At 38.6% G+C, this 17290-nt stretch overlaps 1 protein-coding gene across 1 annotated transcript in view; it reads left to right on the forward strand.

Moving 5' to 3' along the window:
* Positions 1–17290, forward strand: part of Sik2 (salt inducible kinase 2) — an 89376-nt gene that overhangs the window by 46548 nt on the left and 25538 nt on the right. Inside the window, exon 4 of the mRNA XM_070038412.1 lies at positions 6270–6431. Coding sequence (XP_069894513.1) covers positions 6270–6431 — 162 coding nt within the window. The remainder of the gene's footprint in view (positions 1–6269; positions 6432–17290) is intronic.

A 17290-nucleotide genomic window follows, 5' to 3' on the forward strand; every position in this document is an offset into this window, starting at 1 on the left:
CCCATAATTCATTTAGAACTTGCCTTGTCAGTTGTGCCCCTTTCTGAACTCTGAATCTAGAAATAAACAAGAGACTAAGGGTTAATTGGCTTGGAAAAAAGTTCTCAAGTAGCCACCTTCTGAGAGGAAATGTTAGACTAGTCTTCTGAAGTAATGGTGTGACTATATCATCTTCAGTAACGGAGCCAATAGTTAATACAGTCTACATGATCAGTTCTTCAGAGCCAATTGGTTTCCATATTGAAAGATGTCTGAGAGTAATGTCTGTGTAGTAGTTAAGGAATACAGAATATCACAGTCATAAATTGTATAGCAGAAGGTACCATTGTACAATTTTAGTGAGTTTTTATGACTGAGCAAACTTCTTTTTCTCTAATTATGAAAATTTATGCCAGTTGTTGTTCTACTAGGATAACGTTAAGTAACACACAGCCACAAAGTTCAATGACTCACATCAACAAATAGTTTGTAGGTCATCAGGGTGATTCCATTTCAGGCTACAGATTGAGTTTAGATCTGGTGCCATATCTCTCATTCTGGGCACACTTTCTTGTGCTTGATGGTGGAAATGCAAGACATCAAATCAAACCACTCACACTTGCCGTGACTGAGACCAAGTAGGAATGGGAGCACATTACTTATTCTAGGAAACATTGTAAAGTCACATGACAAAGATATACATAAATAATTCTGCTGTGGAGAAGGGATGAAGAAATGGAAACTGTCTACCACAGAAACACTATAGCCTTGTCATGTATTTGTCACCAAATTGATTTATAAATGGTTGAACAGATGAATAATTTTTTTTACAGCTGGCTTTTCCCCTTTACAGTTGTCTTTCTCCCCAACTGAAAAGTGATTTCACATCATTTTCTGTGTGGGACCCCAGTAAGCCTAAACCCAGTTTGACTTCTCATGAATTTGTTTGCCCAAGAGCCTTAATTTACTATTAACTAACTTCATTGAAGAGCTCCTTTGAAACTTCCTGCTCAGCACAGTTTAATATATTCTTGGGTTCCCAATGTCTACTTCTGAATGAACCAGTCCAGTATGGCTTTGTTCTTTCAGCCCTTCTAAAAATATAGCCATATTATAGTATGTCTATACTCAAACTAAACTGTTCAAATTAACCAATCTGTTGATTTCATTAGCATCTTAAGTTCCAAGTTTGACATTTGAGTCCTAGTTCCTAAAAATTGCATTGTTGGGTAAACCATTGCACATAGAGAACACTTCTTCCCTTTTTAAGAAATAATTGCATATCAAAATAGCTATCTGGATGTATTTATCTGTGTAAAGAACGTGTTAGAAGTGTGACCAGATTGCATTTATAAATATTATTATAACACTACCATACTGAGTAAATAGCACACAACATCAGTAGTTCAGTTTAGAATGACTCATTCATTAGTCCAGTCAAACTCATTACTCAGAAATAATTCACAACAGATTTTGATGTTCCATAGAGATGACAAAAATAGTTGGCATGAAAATACCTATTGGAGGAATTGTCTGGAGTTTTTTATACTGTCAAGGTGACATCATCATACGACATCATCTGGTAGTATTAAATAAGAGTGAGATCACTTTCCCAGGTTATTCATTTGACGTGTTTTTCTTTTTTAATTATTGCCTACAAACAGTTCTGAGCAGTTAGTAAAATAGTATTATATAAAATCAGTAAAGAAAATTTAGCTATTGTTCTGAGGCTGTATTAAACTATATTAAAAGGATGTTTCAAACAATATCTTGTCTGCAAGCCAGTATTTTGTTTTGTTTTGTTTTGTTGGGGGGGGGGGCGGTTGGTTGTGGGGCTTGAACTCTGGGCCTGGGTGCTGTTCCTAAGCTCTTCAGCTCAAGGTGAGTACTCTACCACTTTGAGTCACAGCACCACCTCTGGTTTTCTAGTGGTTAATTGGAGATAAGAGTCTCACAGACTTTCCTGTGCAGGCTGGCTTTGAACCACAATCCTCCTAAGTAGCTAGGATTATAGGTGTGAGCCACTGGCATCCAGCGCCAGTATTGTTTAATACCATCTTTTCTGATTTCCTTGAAGTGTTACTTAAAGTTTTTACTACTTAACCTGTTTTTCTCATATGAATCATAAAACTATTTGTCTTAGGGACATATCAGCTATCCAAAGACTATTCCCACAGAGATGATTAAAATTTTGAACTTAAAATATTTGAGTTGTACAGCTTTATAAAAATGGGTTCACAATTTGAGATTGTTTCTAAATGCTTTGAAAATGTAAATCACGTCAGATATCTCATCTCCTTACCCTTAAGTAGTCTCCCAGTGTTTTAAAAAACAGACTTCCTCCTTAGAACTTACTGAGGTGACTTCTCCAGCTGTTGTTTGTTTGTTTGTTTTTTGGTGGCTCCTGGTACCTGAACTCTGGGCCTGGGCTCTGTCCCTCAGCTCTTCAGCTGAAGGCTAGCACTTTACCACTTGAGCCACAGCACCAGTTCCATTTTTTCTGCTGTGTGGTGCTGAGGAATGGAACCCAAGGCCTCATGCATGCAAGGCAAGCACTCTACCACTGAGCCACCTTCCCAGCCCTCCAGCTGTTGTTTGTTTGTTTGTGTTTTGTGTTGTACTGGGATTAAATTCATAGCCTTGCACTTTCGCTTGGCTTTTTCACTTAGGACTTCTTGGGTTTAACTTCCCCCCTTCACTTGGTGCTTTAGCCTCCTTGGTCTCCTTTGAGTTTCATAAACATTGCATGGGTCACTTCGGAATAGATGGAAGAGTACCTTCTCAGAGAAGCCTCTCACCATCACCCTGTCTCAGTCAAATTACCTCCCCAGGTAATTTCTAGTTGACCACACTATTGCCCTGGCATTTGCTGTACCCAGTAATTAGTATTTTTATTAGAGTACTTATTGTCTTTTTCTCTACTGACAAAGAAATAGTATGAAGTAAAGAACCACACCCCTTGACACAAAGAAGTCATTCAAGTATTTATTCAACAAGTGAATATATGGATGACTTACTATTTACACACAAAATAGTTTAACTTTCTTGTTTAATTTAATTCCAAGAGGAAGAAAGCTATATATTTTGAGATTGACCTGAAAATAGCACAATTGAGGGCAGTAATGTATGCTACTGTTGTTCTCTTCACTCTCATCATGATTTATTTTATGTTGATTCATATGACTGAAGTGATTTGAGGTCTTTTAAAAGATCTATACCACATATGTAGTTGTTTGTACATTAATCTTTACAAGCCTTAGATTTGCTGCGTTAAATATTTCAAAGTTAGAAGTTTCAATTTTTTTCTAATGTATACATGTGTAGTATCTTGTTATTAGAGTCTTGCTGGACACTGCAGGAAGCATGGTATTTCTCACATAGATTCCAAAAGTGTAGGGACAGAATTAAAGCCCTCTCAAAGATAGAATTCATGAGCAGATCAGTTGCATCTCACCAAGGACGAAACTTGGAGTTTATTACTTGGAAATCCAAACTAATCTAGGGACTAAATAACTTGCCCAAGGTCACAAAGCAGTGAGAAATAATGCCAGGATTCAGAGTCAAGTTTTCCTACTGTCAAACTTATTCCTACTGTATTTTAGAACTTATGTTCTATTATGTTTTGTAATTTCCCTAGCTATAAAAAAATTACTGAAATTTGTTTCACTTTTGTGTTTTTTAAAGAAATTAAAATCTTTGAACTCACCTGTTTGATATCTGTTACTGCCATTGTATACTGTATTCCAATTTGCTGGCTTCTATGTGAGAATTATAAATAATTTTGACCAATATTAGCCTGTATTACTGAAACTTGAACATGTAAATCAATTGTAAATAATCTTTAAATCTTTGAACTACATATCTCAAAGCATACTTTGCTTTGTGGGAAGATTTGCTTTAGTGGTTCCTAGTAGCTTGAAGAACTGATTCAAGACTTAACAGATGTAAGCAGTCTAATACAAGGAAATCGCTAGAAGCATGAAGTCTACCACAAGCAGTGGTTTCACTTATTCAAATTGAATTTGTTAGGTTTGTCTATTTTGATGAAATCTCAATTTTGTTTTTATTTATTTATTTTGCTAGTCCTGGGGCTTGAACTCGGGGTCTGGACACTTCTTTTGCTTAAGCACTCTACCATGTGAGCCACAACACCACCTTGTTTATTTGGTACTAATAAATCAAATTTAGGGCTTCATGTATGCGAGGCAACCACTCTACCACTAAGCCACATTCCCATCCTGAAGTCTCAGTCTTTCTACTAACCACATTTTCAGTAGAAGGAAGTTATTACCTCAAAGAAGGCATGTAGGTTATGTTGGCCCAACAGACCAACCCTTCAGTCTGTATCTCCTGGCTTCTCCATGGTAGAAGCAAGACTGATTTACCATTCTACATATAAACCATGTTGCCCACTTCACAGTTACTAAACACAGTCTTTCTGGTGATAGATTGGTCATTTTTTTTTTCTACCAGTTTTCCTTATTCTGAAGTGATCCTTTCTTCTTCACAGCTATTGGTGTCAGCTATAGGCTCTAAAATGCAAGGGCAGATGTTATGATCTGACATCTCTGTCTCTCCCCGTTTTCATTTAAAGTAGAGGATGTATAGAAGGTATAGACTAGTCACTCTTGTATTCTTTTGACATGATATAGTATTTTTTATAATTCTGTTTATTATACCACCATGAAAGGTGGTTTGACAAATATATTACTAGACTAATATTAAATACCTTTGATGATCTGGATAATGAAAAGCATTATGGAGAGTACAGAAGAGAATCACATGATTCCTATTCTCTGAGACTATAAATATCTTTTATTCAGAATACATGTTAGGGCTGTGTATATGAACACATGCTCACTGGAACATTTAGGATATCTGTGAGATTCCCAGTGTGGTACAGTACAGGACAAGGAATTCAGAGAAGGAAAATTACATCTATATGAAGTCATCAGAGACCCCAAATGAAGGTGATATTCAAGTAGAGTTCTAAAAAGATGGTTAGAATTTCAACAAGATTATAGTAAAGACATTTGAAATAATAAGTTCAATTAGTGGCTCTGCTTTCAGATCAACAAATTCACTTCCCAGTAGTACAAATTCCACCAAATTGCTTAACCCCTGTGTTCTTAGCTTTTCTAATCTAAAAGAGTATGAGAAACAAGCCAAGCACCAGTGGTTCACGCCTGTAGCCTAGCTGAGATCTGAGGATAGTGTTTGAAAGTCAGCCCAAGCAGCAAAATCCGTGAGACTCTTATCTCCAATTAACCACCAGAAAATGGAAGTGGCGCTGTTGTTCAAAGTGGTAGAGCACTAGTCTTGAGCACAAACGCTCAGGGACAACGCCCAGGTCCTAAGTTCAAGCCTCATGACTGACAAAACAAAAAAGAGCATAGGAATCAAAGTTGTAGTTACAGAGGATTTTATAAAGGTTTATAAAGGATTTTATAAAGGGAGATTCTATAATGTGAACATGATTTTCTAGTCTCATACAAGTGTTAGAAATTTTCATACTAAATATTGGAAAGAAGATGGCCAATGGCATGTAACTTAACAACTGGTAAAAGACATACATTACAACAAAAAATGTGTTAATTTAATATTGACTTACCCATTTTTACTCATGTAGGAAAGTTATCCTAAATAAGTTTTTTAAGATTTATGTTGGACTTCCTCCTCCTCAAAATTTCAAATGACTTTTAGATCTTCAGGTGAGACTATGAGTTATAATGTTGGGTTCTATAAAATTAAGCTGCTTTTAGTAAACATTGTAACATTGCACAAGGACAGTATATCCTGGAAATGTTTGTCTTATTGTTGTGGCTTATAGTCATCTGTCATCTATAAACCGTGGTTTATAGAACAAGTCTATGTGTTCTCAAGAGTAAATCTGTGTCTGATGGGATGTCAAGAGAATTCATTCATGTTCTTGTCTTTCATGGATTTTAAGCAGATTGAATATCATTGTAAGTTGTACTCAGTAAATTTTTAATAACAACAGAAAAGCAGGACGTTCCTAGCATAAAAATCATCATGAGTTCGTGATGATTTGTCACTTGTTGATATCAGATCTTGGACTCTCACTATCTGAACTCCAGTGAAATACTGGAATACTTCGCCAAAGGTTTTAAAAGAAAAAAAAAAAAACCTGGAAATCAGCAGTTTTTTTAATACGAATTGTTCATGGGGGAAAAAAAAACTTTTTAAGACAATATCCCTCAAAGATTGAATGCTAAAACTGAGATTATTTTATTTTGATGAATAACAGTAGATTCTTTCTTCTTTCACAGACTATCTTGCTAATCATGGTCGGTTAAACGAGTCTGAAGCCAGGAGAAAATTCTGGCAAATTCTTTCTGCTGTTGATTATTGCCACGGCCGGAAGATTGTGCACCGTGACCTCAAGGCTGAAAATCTCCTTTTGGATAACAACATGAATATCAAAATAGCAGGTAATTGGGATGCAGCTGACTCTGTAAAGATCAGAGATGAGCTATTGTCCTGGGTGTACAGAAACAATCAGTAGCTATAGATGACATCAAGCTTTCTCAGAGTATACTTTCTCTGTTTCCGCAGTGTTGTGTGTGATTACAAGAAAGGGAAATAAATTTCTTATTAATATACACAGTGGCAGGGCTTCATCTGTGGTATGATTTGTGTCCAGGTTCCTGGTAGTTCTGTGTGGAAGAGTGATATATGTGAGTGTGAGTGATTTAGAGGGATAGAGAGGGTAAGAGGACAGTGAAGGTTGCTGGTGTTTTAACCTGCTCTTCTCATTATGGTTGATGGTCACAGTAAAGGGACAGACCGGAGAAAAAAAAAGAGAAAGGAACTGATAGAAGCAGAATGAGAGTGATTTGAGACACAAAAGCATCTTGCCTTGATCTGATAACAAAGATTAAGGGTAGAGATCAGCTTGTTTTCTTCCCAGCCTTTGTACAATTACAGAAGTTTTTGTATTTTATGTTTTGAGTTTTTCTTTGCACAATCAAACTCAGTAGGTATTTTATATGTCAGGTTCTGTGCTATGCTAAATAAAATATGTTATGTGGAAATTATTTCACAGTATATACATATATCAAAACACCATATTGTATACCTTGGAAGTATGCAAGTGTTATTTGTCAATTATACTCTAATAAAACAAAAAAATTTGTCAATTATACTCTAATAAAACTATTTTTTTGATAGTTCTATCAAAAAGATGTAGAGAGCCAGGTGCTGGTGGCTCACTCCTGTAATCCTTGTTACTCAGGAGGCTGAGATCTGAGGATTGCGGTTTAAAGCCAGCCCAGACAGGAAAATCGTGAAACACTTACCTTCAGTAAACCACCAGAAAAACAGAAGTGGCACTGTGGCTGAAGTGGTAGAGTGCTAGCCCTGAGCTGAAGAGCTGAGGGATAGTGCCCAGGCCCAGAGTTCAAGCCCCCATGACTGACACAAAAAAAAAAAAAAAATGTAGAGCTGGAGGTATAGCTCTGGCTACATTTGCCTAGCATGGGTAGAGGTCCCTACATTGGATTCCCCATCACTTTTTTTTTTTTTTTTTGGTCGGTTGTAGGGCTTGAACTCTAGGCCTGGGCGCTGTCCCTGTGCTCTTCAGCTCAAGGCAAGTGCTCTACCGCTTGAGCCACAGTACCACTTCCAGTTTTCTAGTGGTTTATTGGAGATAAGAGTCTCACAGACTTCCCTGCCTGGGATGGCTTTGAACCGAGATCCTCAGATCTCAGCCTCCTAAGTAGCTAGGATTACAGGCATGAGCCACCGGCGCTCGGCTCCCCATCACTTTTTAAAGTTGGAGGTATACAAACTTCAGTAGAAGACAAATTTGAGGAAATAGCAGTTTCTCTGGGGAATCAGGGATGTTTCACAAAAGATGAACTATTTAAATTTAAGGCTTGAGGAACTTGCCAAGTATTTATACAGAATAAGGATGTTTCAGGCAGGTCAGTAGCAGTTGGAATGTTAATAACTAGATTGTTAAACATAATATCTACAGACATAGGGAAGTGATAGGGTAAGAGCAGGCAGGTATACATAGTATATGAAGGGTCGTAAATGTCACATAAAAGATTTTTGAGATTATTCTACAGGCAGTGGGAAGCTAACCTACTGAAAAATGTAACGTGTGTATGGATAACATAGAATTGGGATAAACCATATGTTAGCATCTGTCTCTGGCTGCAGAGTTAAGGTGGATGGGAGCTATGGGTAGGATTGAAGAGAGGCAGATTTATGAGAAATCCTGTGTAGAGCAAACAGGCCTAAAAAGAGCAGCATAGTCGAGGTTGCTGAATATATTACATAAATTAGCTGTTGCAGCTTTGTAGAATGTTGAAACTAACAAGCACACTAAGTCTAAATGAACATATTTGTCCGTGCTTATAAGGTAGAAGTCAGGCATTGGTGGCTCAGGAGGCTGGGATCCTGATGATGGTGCTTTGAGGCCAGCTCAGGCAGCAAATTCCACTAGACTACATTTCTAAACCAAAAAAACAGAGCTGGGGGCATGGTTCAAATAGAGTACCAGCTAAACAAGCAAGCCAAGCATGCAAGAGTTCAGACCTGAGTACCACCAAAAAATGAAAGGGAGGGAGGGAAGAAGGAGAATAAAAGTATTAGGCATGAATCATCCTAAAGAAAATACAGAAACATGGCTTTTGTGTGTGTGTGAAAATACTGTACAGAGGGGTTACAATTACATGGGCAAGATAATGAGTACATTTCTTATCGAGCATTGTAGCCTCCTCCTTCCCATCCCTTCCCATCCTTCCCCCCCCAATCCGCCTCCCCTCTTCCCCCCCCACCAAAGTTGTAAAGTTTGTTTCAACATAATGACTTGTACATCTCATTGTTGCAATGGATCCACCTGTATCCCTATTTAAACGATTTGTTTTTTCCCTTCCCCTCCACAAATTATACCGCCATCAAATACAGTGAAAGCAGGGGTTATACTGTGGGGAGGGACATACAAAGCAACAAAGAAATAATCTTATAAATGTGTTAGAAATAATCGCATGAAAGAACAAAACATTTGAATACATATCTTAGGGTTCATTTCCCTAACATCAACTTATCTGACCTTTTCTGCTTGACTCAGACATATACTAGTTATTGCAAATAAGGGAAACCATGGGACCTATGTTTCCTTGGGTCTGGCTTACTTCACTTAATATAATTTTTTCCAAGTCTTTCCATTTCCTAACAAATGGAGCAATGTCATTCTTTCTGATGGAGGCATAGAATTCCATTATGTATATATACCACATTTTCTTGATTCATTCATCTCTGAGGAGCATCTGGGTTGGTTCCATATCTTAGCTATGATAAATAATGCTGCAATAAACATAGTCATGCTGGTAACTTTAGTGTGGTCTTGTTTGTAAACATTTGGGTAAATGCCCAAAAGTGGGATTGCTGGGTCATAGGGGAGCTCTGTGTGGAGTCTTTTGAGGAACCTCCATACTGCTTTCCAAAGTGGTTGAACAAGTTTACACTCCCACCAACAATGCAGTAAGGTTCCCTTCTGTCCACATCCCCTCCAGCATCTGTTGTTATTAGAGTTCTTGATTATAGCCATTCTAACTGGGGTGAGGTGCTATCTCAATGTTGTTTTGATTTGCATTTCTTTTATGGCTAGGGAGGTTGAGCATTTCTTCATGTGTCTATTGACCATCCTTCTTTCCTCTTCAGAGAAGTTTCTCTTTAAGTCTTTAGCCCTCTTATTTATTGGGCAGTTGTTTCTTTGAAGATTTGTTGTTGGAGGATTTAATTTTTTGGGTTCCAGTTATATTTTAGATATGAGACCCTTGTCTGTTATATGGCTAGTGAAGATCTTCTCCCAATCCGTGGGCTTTCTATTGATCTTGCTAGCTATGTCCTTTGCCATGCAGAAACTCTGCAATTTGATGCAATCCCATTTGTCCAACCTTTCTTTAATTTGTTGTGAGAAACATGGCTTTTAAGATTAGCTTCTAGGGCTGGGAATGTGGCTTAGTGGTATAGTGCTTTCATAGCACACATGAAGTCCTGGGTTCCATTACTCATTGCCACTAAACAGGAAAAGCCAGAAGTGGTGCTGTGGTTCTAGTGGTAGAGTGCTAGCCTTGAGCAAAAGAAGCTCAGGGGTAGTACCCAGGCCCAGAGTTCCGGAGTTCAAGCCCCAGGAGTAGCAAAGAAAAAAAAAATAGACCAGCTATGGTAATGACTTCAGACATTATTTGTGGCTTTTGCCACAGACTTGCCTGCCGCTTGTGTTTGCCTGTCACCTCAGACAGGGGGCCTCCAACCTTTGTAAAATATGAGCATTGGGATATTCAGAGTAAGAAGCTGAATGCAAAGCACTGTTAGCTTTCAGTAGTCTTAGTAATTGCAGTGCTATTTCCTCCTAGCTATTTTAGCTTATGGCTATTCAGGCCTTAAGTTGAAAAACATTTGATTTTATTCTCCAGTCTGAAATTCTTACAGCAAATACTTACAGAAGGAGTCAAATGTATGAATTAATTGGAGAAAGTTTGAAGAAAATGAACAGGGCTTGGGTTGATGTTTTAACCTCTTGGGCCAGAGTTTCTTATCTATTGAAAAGTGTCTAGTTTGTCTTTCAAGGACATTGTAGAAATCCATGATTACTAGGGACAAGTAGGTAATACAGGGCACTAGCCCATTCTTTAGAGCCAGGCTACCTAGGTTTTAATCCTTACTAGCTCAGTGACCCTGGACACATTTTCCAACCTCTCTGTTCTGTTTCCTTATCTGTAATAAAGGAATGACACAGTTCACAGTGGCTCTTAAATTAATATTTCTTAGGTACGTAAAACAGTACCTGGTATGTAGTGTTAGTTTAAGTGTGTATAAAATAAATTATTAATTGAAGTTCAACAAAGTTGGTTTTTTTTTCAATTAACCAGTCTTTTTAAAGCCTTATTAGGGGAGAGGAGTAGGGATAGTAGGACAAAAATGAAATGTACTCATTACCTTACTTATGTAATTGTAACCCCTCTGAACAGCACCTTTACAACAAAATAAAATAAAATTTTTAAAATGCTTATTTAAAAAGCCTTATTAGCACAAATCTTAAAAGAACAAGAAAATTTTAACCTCTTCTATTTGAAATGATCTCTTGTAGCTAATTAATTTTCCTCTTTAATAAACCTAAATGTAATTTGTAATCCATAATTAGCCCAATAAATCTGACCTGTGTATTACAAGCCATTTGTTGTTTGTCAAAAGGAATATTTCCTTTCTGGTTTGATTTGGTAGCTCACCACATATCTGTGCTGTTGCACATAATAGCCTTCCTATGGACTAGAAGACCTTGAGACAGGGTTCTGTGTATATGATTTTTAGTTTCATGCCCTAGAACTGAAAAAGGTGAAGGAAGTGGAAATAACATCTATCAAAAGGATACCTACTGAAAGTCTCACATTTGTTATCCTCCTGTGGCTTCAGTAAGAAGAGCCTTGTGTGGCTGGGTGAGGTGGCTTATGCATGTAATCCTAGCTACATGGGAGGCAGAGACAGTGAGAATCATTGCTTGTTCAAGGGCAGTCTGGGGGAAAAAAAGTAAGCAAGACTCCATCTCAACTAATAAAAAGCTGGGTATAGTGGAGAATGTCTGTTATCCCCACTACATAGGAATCATAAATAGGAGAATAACAGAAGAGAATCACAGGACAGGCCAACACATGGATAATAAATATGAGGTCCTATTATAAAAATTACTAAAGCAAAAGGAGTGGAAGATAAGGCTCAAGTTGTAGAGTGTCTATCTGGGTAACACAAAGCACGCACACACACACACAAATACACACGCATGCACTACCCTCCCTCCTCAAATGATCTTTGCATGTAAATAAGTACAGGGAGCTTGTGTGCTTCAAACCTACTTAGCTAGAGCAACACATTAAGCCTGGAGCATGGAGAGGAACTCTCAGGAGGCTTGGTTGGTTTGGTTTTCCCCTCTCCTATACTTAACCTATTGAGGCTGAAAAGATAATTTATTTGCTTTTTACCTCATTGAACTCCCTGATTAGAAAGGTACATGTCTCACACTGAGGAGCAGGAGCATGTTTCATCTCTGCTGTGACGATTATTCCTTTGCCTCCTGTCAGACAGAAGAGTGACTGATGCTTGGAAGTGAGCTGTGCAACTGCTCTTTCTCACTGGTAGGCAGCTGAGCGTGCCTTGAAGTCAGCATGCGCAGTGGTCTTCACTGCTGTTAAAATAATTACAAAGGAGACGTAACTCCTCACCGAAGCTAGGTAGCTAAATTCTACTGGTTAATTTGAGAAACAGGGATAAATTTAATCCCAAAGCCATCTGCTGCTCACTAAGAGGATTTTTAAAATTATAAATTAGACATTATAACACACTGCTGGGGATTAAAAACTGCCTGATTATTTACTTTTTCTTAGCCTGAAGACAGGTTTTTTCAATATTTTGTTTGCTTTTTTCTTTTACTTTTAATGACTTAGTTTACCTAACACTTTCTCCTTAATTAAATAAAAATCCTAAAAGTATTTAGTAATTACAATCATTTTGCAACAGTAAACACTGACAAACAGTTAGCCTTCCTCGTATCTTATTCATAATGTGTGTTCTCTGTTCCCTGCTGCTCACTGTGGTGCTACAGGAACAAGAACAGGAACAAAGGTCAATAGAAAAGGAGCAGCTTTGTCCCCGCCCTATGCCTAAGGAACCAGATCAGCACATCTCACTCAGTCTGCCTTAACATTCCTTCTCTCCTATTCTTGGCTCCCACAATACAGTAATCATCAGGATCTGCATATTTGTTCTTTGCAAGGCTCCATGATTCCTAAAACACTGACCCTTTGCACTGATAATTTATGTAATCTAGTGATGACAGTAATAATATTTTTGTATTATTGTCCTTATCAGGAAGATAAAGGTCAGTCCCTCAATTTTTAAGATACAGAACCAAAAACAATAATACAATTTTAGTGTATGGTCAAGGTGATCCATGGTCTGTTACTAGCTCCTTTTTTTTTTTCTTTTTGCCAATGCCAGGGTTTGAATTCAGTCCCTGTGTTTGCTCATCTTGCTTACTTGAACCACACTTCCAGCTCAGCCTTTTGCTGCTCAGAGATGAAATCTCACAAACTTTTCTCCCCAGCATGGCTTCAAACTGCGATTTCCAGAACTCAGCCTCCTGAGTATCTAAGAGTACAGGTGTGAGCTACCATTGCCTGGCTCTCTTCAGCTTTTTTTTTTTTTTTTTTTTTAATTTTTTTGGGTGCAGTCATGGGGCCTGAACTCTGGCCTGGGCGCTGTCCCTCAGCTCTTCAGCTCAAGGCTAGCACTCTACCACTTGTGAGCCACAGTGCCACTTCCGGCTTTTTTTTTTTCCTGCTTATGTGGTGCTGAGGAATCAAACTCAGGGCCTCATGCATGCAAGGCAAGCGCTCTACCACTGAGCCACCTTCCCAGCCCATCTCTTCAGCTTTTATATTATATTAGGTACTACATATAATGTATATGATGTAGAGAATTTGTGTAGATTGTATGCAAATGCTACACTAATTTAATAAGGGATTTGAGCATCTGTGGGTTTTTACATGCATGGAGATTCCCAGAACCAATTCCCCATAAATACTGAAGGCCAACTGCATAGTCCATTAGTAAGGTGATAAGAAACAAATCCTGAATTTCCATGTTGCAGCCACTCATTTATTCCTTACTTTACTATATAATTTTGGCAGAAAGCTGTAGGCTGTGAATAAAGAAAATTATCCATACGCCTATGGAGAAATAAAAAGACTTTTATTTTTAAATACCTTCCCATTGCCACTTCTTAAACTTGACAGTTATTAACTTGATCAAAAATAGCTCCAAGTCACTGTGCCAGGGAAGGACATAAAGGTGGTGGTTAACAGTGAGGGCTCTGCAGTCAAACCTGCCTTCTGTTCCAGTTCTGCCACATGCCAGTTAGCTGTACATCCTCTAGCAAGGGAATGTTCTACCTTCACTTCCCTCCTTTATACGGTTACTAAGAAGTCTTCCTCAAAAAGCTTAAATTACCAACTGAAAAAAAAAAATACAAAAACTCTTTTAAAAAAGGTAAGGACATGGGCTGGGCTGTCGTTCAGTGGTAGAGCTCAGCTTTATGTGCAGACACTGAATTTGATCACAAACTTTGGAAAAAAGAGAAGAGAGAAAGAGATTAAGAACAAAGTATTGGTGCAGCAAATCTTTATTGGACAGCTATAGATTGCCAGCTGCATGCTGTGGGGCTGGATATGCAGACTTTTTTCCCCCATTCTACTACAGCAATTTAGTCTGATGGGAAAAACAGATAAGTACAATAATAATGACTATATTGTTAATATCAGCAATCACTACCATTTATAGTACTTACTTTTTCAATAGCATTGTATATTTCTTCTACTTATATCAATATTCTCAACTTCATGAACTGTAGTGTCCCCCCTTTTGCAAATAATGATACCAAGGCTCTGTGAAATGAGCTGACTTGCTCAAGATTACCTGCCTAAGCAGAAAATCAGGATCTGCCTGATTCCAGGTTCTTTATCCATTCATTGGACAATTCCAACTACAATGTCTAAGGTGCTCTGGAGTCTAGAGACTTACGTATGTATGTACTGTTGTAATAGCTGAGTGGACCTTGTCTTTCAATGTTTCTTTAAAAAAAATTTTTTTTTGGCAGTACTGAGGATTGAACTCAGAGCCTTATACTTACTAGGCAAGTGGTCTATCATTTAAGGCGTAGTCCTTTTTGCTTTTATTTTTTTTAATTTATTCATTTATTTATTTTGGTTGTAAGGCTTGAACTCAGAGCCTGGGTACTGTCCCTGGACATTTTGTCCAAAGCTAGCCACACACCACTTCTGGTTTTCTGGTGGTTAATTGGAAATGAGTCTTACTGACTTTCCTGCCCCAGCTGGCTTTGAACTGTGATCTTCACATCTCAACCTGAGTAGTTGGGATTACAGGCATGAGCCACCAGCACCCAGCTTTTTATTTCTTTTTTAGATAAAATTGTGTGTTTTTCTTGGACTTGAGTCAGACCTCAATCCTTCTGCCTCTAGTTTACAGATATCTGGGATTATGAGCCTCAACCAACCATTCCAAGTTGTTTGTTGAGATAAGATCTCACTAGCTCTTTGCTTGGGTTGGCTGCAAACTCTGATTCTCCTCTGTCTCCTTCCTGAGTAGCTAGGATTACAGGTTTATGACACCATGCTCAGCTTCATTGTTTCCTTTAATATTGTATTGTTCTTAGTTACAGAGAAAAGAACTAAATGTCTGCTTAATGCCACTCTTCTTATGAGTAAAATTGAAGCCTTTTCTGTCCTAGATCTGTAAAGCCAAGATTGCAAGTGGACTACCTAACACAGACATGGTACTTCTCCCCTAGTTTTTGCTCTCTTGCTATGAAGTGTACCACTGAGAGGCCATGATAGCCAGGCTGCCTTCCCAACAGGCTCTCCCTGTGACTTTTGTTGTCGTTGTTGTTCAAGACCGGGACTTGAACTTGGTATCTGACCATTTTATTCATTGACTGGTGTTGTACCACTCAAACCACACCTCCAACCCCTGTGACTCCCTTTTGTTTATTCCACCAGGCTATAGGGAGTTCAGAACGAAATGGCTCTGTAAGGGCGCTTTGAGACACTGAAGATTTACAGTACTATTTGGAGAGTATCTTCAGTGTGTATACCGTAAAAGAACATCCTATGATTATGGTTTAATGTGCAGCCATTATTGGGCCTATTTAAGGCCCTCTACATCCAAGAATTTCTTGGTCTTCTCTTTAAGTGAAATTAACCTTGTCCTGTATAAATCAAATTTGGACATTTAGTTCTTGACTCACTTGAGAGTATAGCTTTCCTAAAAAACTAGAAACACACACACATGTGTGTACATACAGATTATGAGGTAGCTGGAATGGTTAGTGGGCCGTGGGATAGGAAGCACAGGCCTTTCTGATGGTCATTTGAGGAAGTGAGATCAAGGACTGAAATGAGGCTTCGCTGTAAAGAGAGTAGTGGCAAACCCATCCTGTTACTCCACAGGCTTTACCCACGTATATGTACCCCTTTGTCTTCTGAACCCCAAGACTCCCACTACACTTTTTCTTCTCCTTTGTGTTTCCTTGGGACTTTTTTCTCTGAAAGGCAACAGTTGGCAATAATGTCTCCCATCTGTGCTCCAGACGTTTAACATCCTTCATCGCATTTAATCCTCAAAAGTATCCTATCTGGAAAGGAGATTATCCCACTTGTAGAGATTAGGAACTAATGTTGAGGAAAGTTAAATAACTTCCTAGGAGACTTGAAACTAGAAAGTGGCAAAACTGAAAGTCAACTCTAGTTCTTTCCAAATTGATGATGCTGGAGTTACAGGTTATTCTTACTACCATTACTGCTACCTGCTTCTACATCTTTTTTTTTTTTTTTTTTTTTTTTTTTGGGTCCGGTCGTGGGCCTGGGCGCTGTCCCTCAGCTCTTCAGCTCAAGGCTAGCGCTCTACCACTTGAGCCACAGCGCCACTTCCAGCTTTTTTCTTTTTGCTTATGTGGTGCTGAGGAATCGAACCCAGGGCCTCAAGCATACAAGGCAAGCACTCTACCACTGAGCCACCTTCCCAGCTCCCTGCTTCTACATCTTATGTCAGCAAGCCAAAGTATATTCAGCTTGGACTAAAAACATATTTTCCTGAGTTTCAGATGTGTACCTGGTCCCAAGATGCAAAAAGAGTGTGAGTTTACATTTGCACATTGGCCACAGTACAACCAGCTGACTAGTGTCATTTAGTGTTGCATCTTCACCTGAGGGAAACACTAAAACTGATCCAAGCCAAGCACCAGTGGCTCAAGCCTGTAATCCTAGATACTCAGAAGGCTGAGATCTGAAGGTCGTGATTCAAAGCCAGCCTGGGCAGGAAAGTCCATGAGACTCTTATCTCCACTTAACCACGAGAAAGCTGGAAGTGGTGCTGTAGCTCAAGTGGTAAAGCTCTAGCCTTGAGCTGAAGAGCTGAGGGACAGCACCCAGACCCCACAACCGACAAAAATAAAAAACTGATCCAAGTCCCAAAGCCAGTCAGTAAGTGGTGACTGGATCCAGTCCCCTTGGGGGCATCTCTTAACGCTTATTCTGCAGCAATGCTGTGCCCTGGCTAGATGTAGAGCCAGTTCCTATCAATTCCCAAAGCATATATGACAACATAAGAGAGTGTGATTACAACTTCCAAAACAATAGCATTTGTTGCTTCAATCAGAACATGAGACTATATAAAAACAGCAAAAGGGTCAACTTACATTTATATCAAA

Source organism: Dipodomys merriami, unplaced genomic scaffold (genome assembly GCF_024711535.1).
Source record: "Dipodomys merriami isolate MVZ:Mamm:240054 unplaced genomic scaffold, mDipMer1.0.p SCAF_29, whole genome shotgun sequence".
Lineage (NCBI taxonomy): Eukaryota > Metazoa > Chordata > Mammalia > Rodentia > Heteromyidae > Dipodomys > Dipodomys merriami.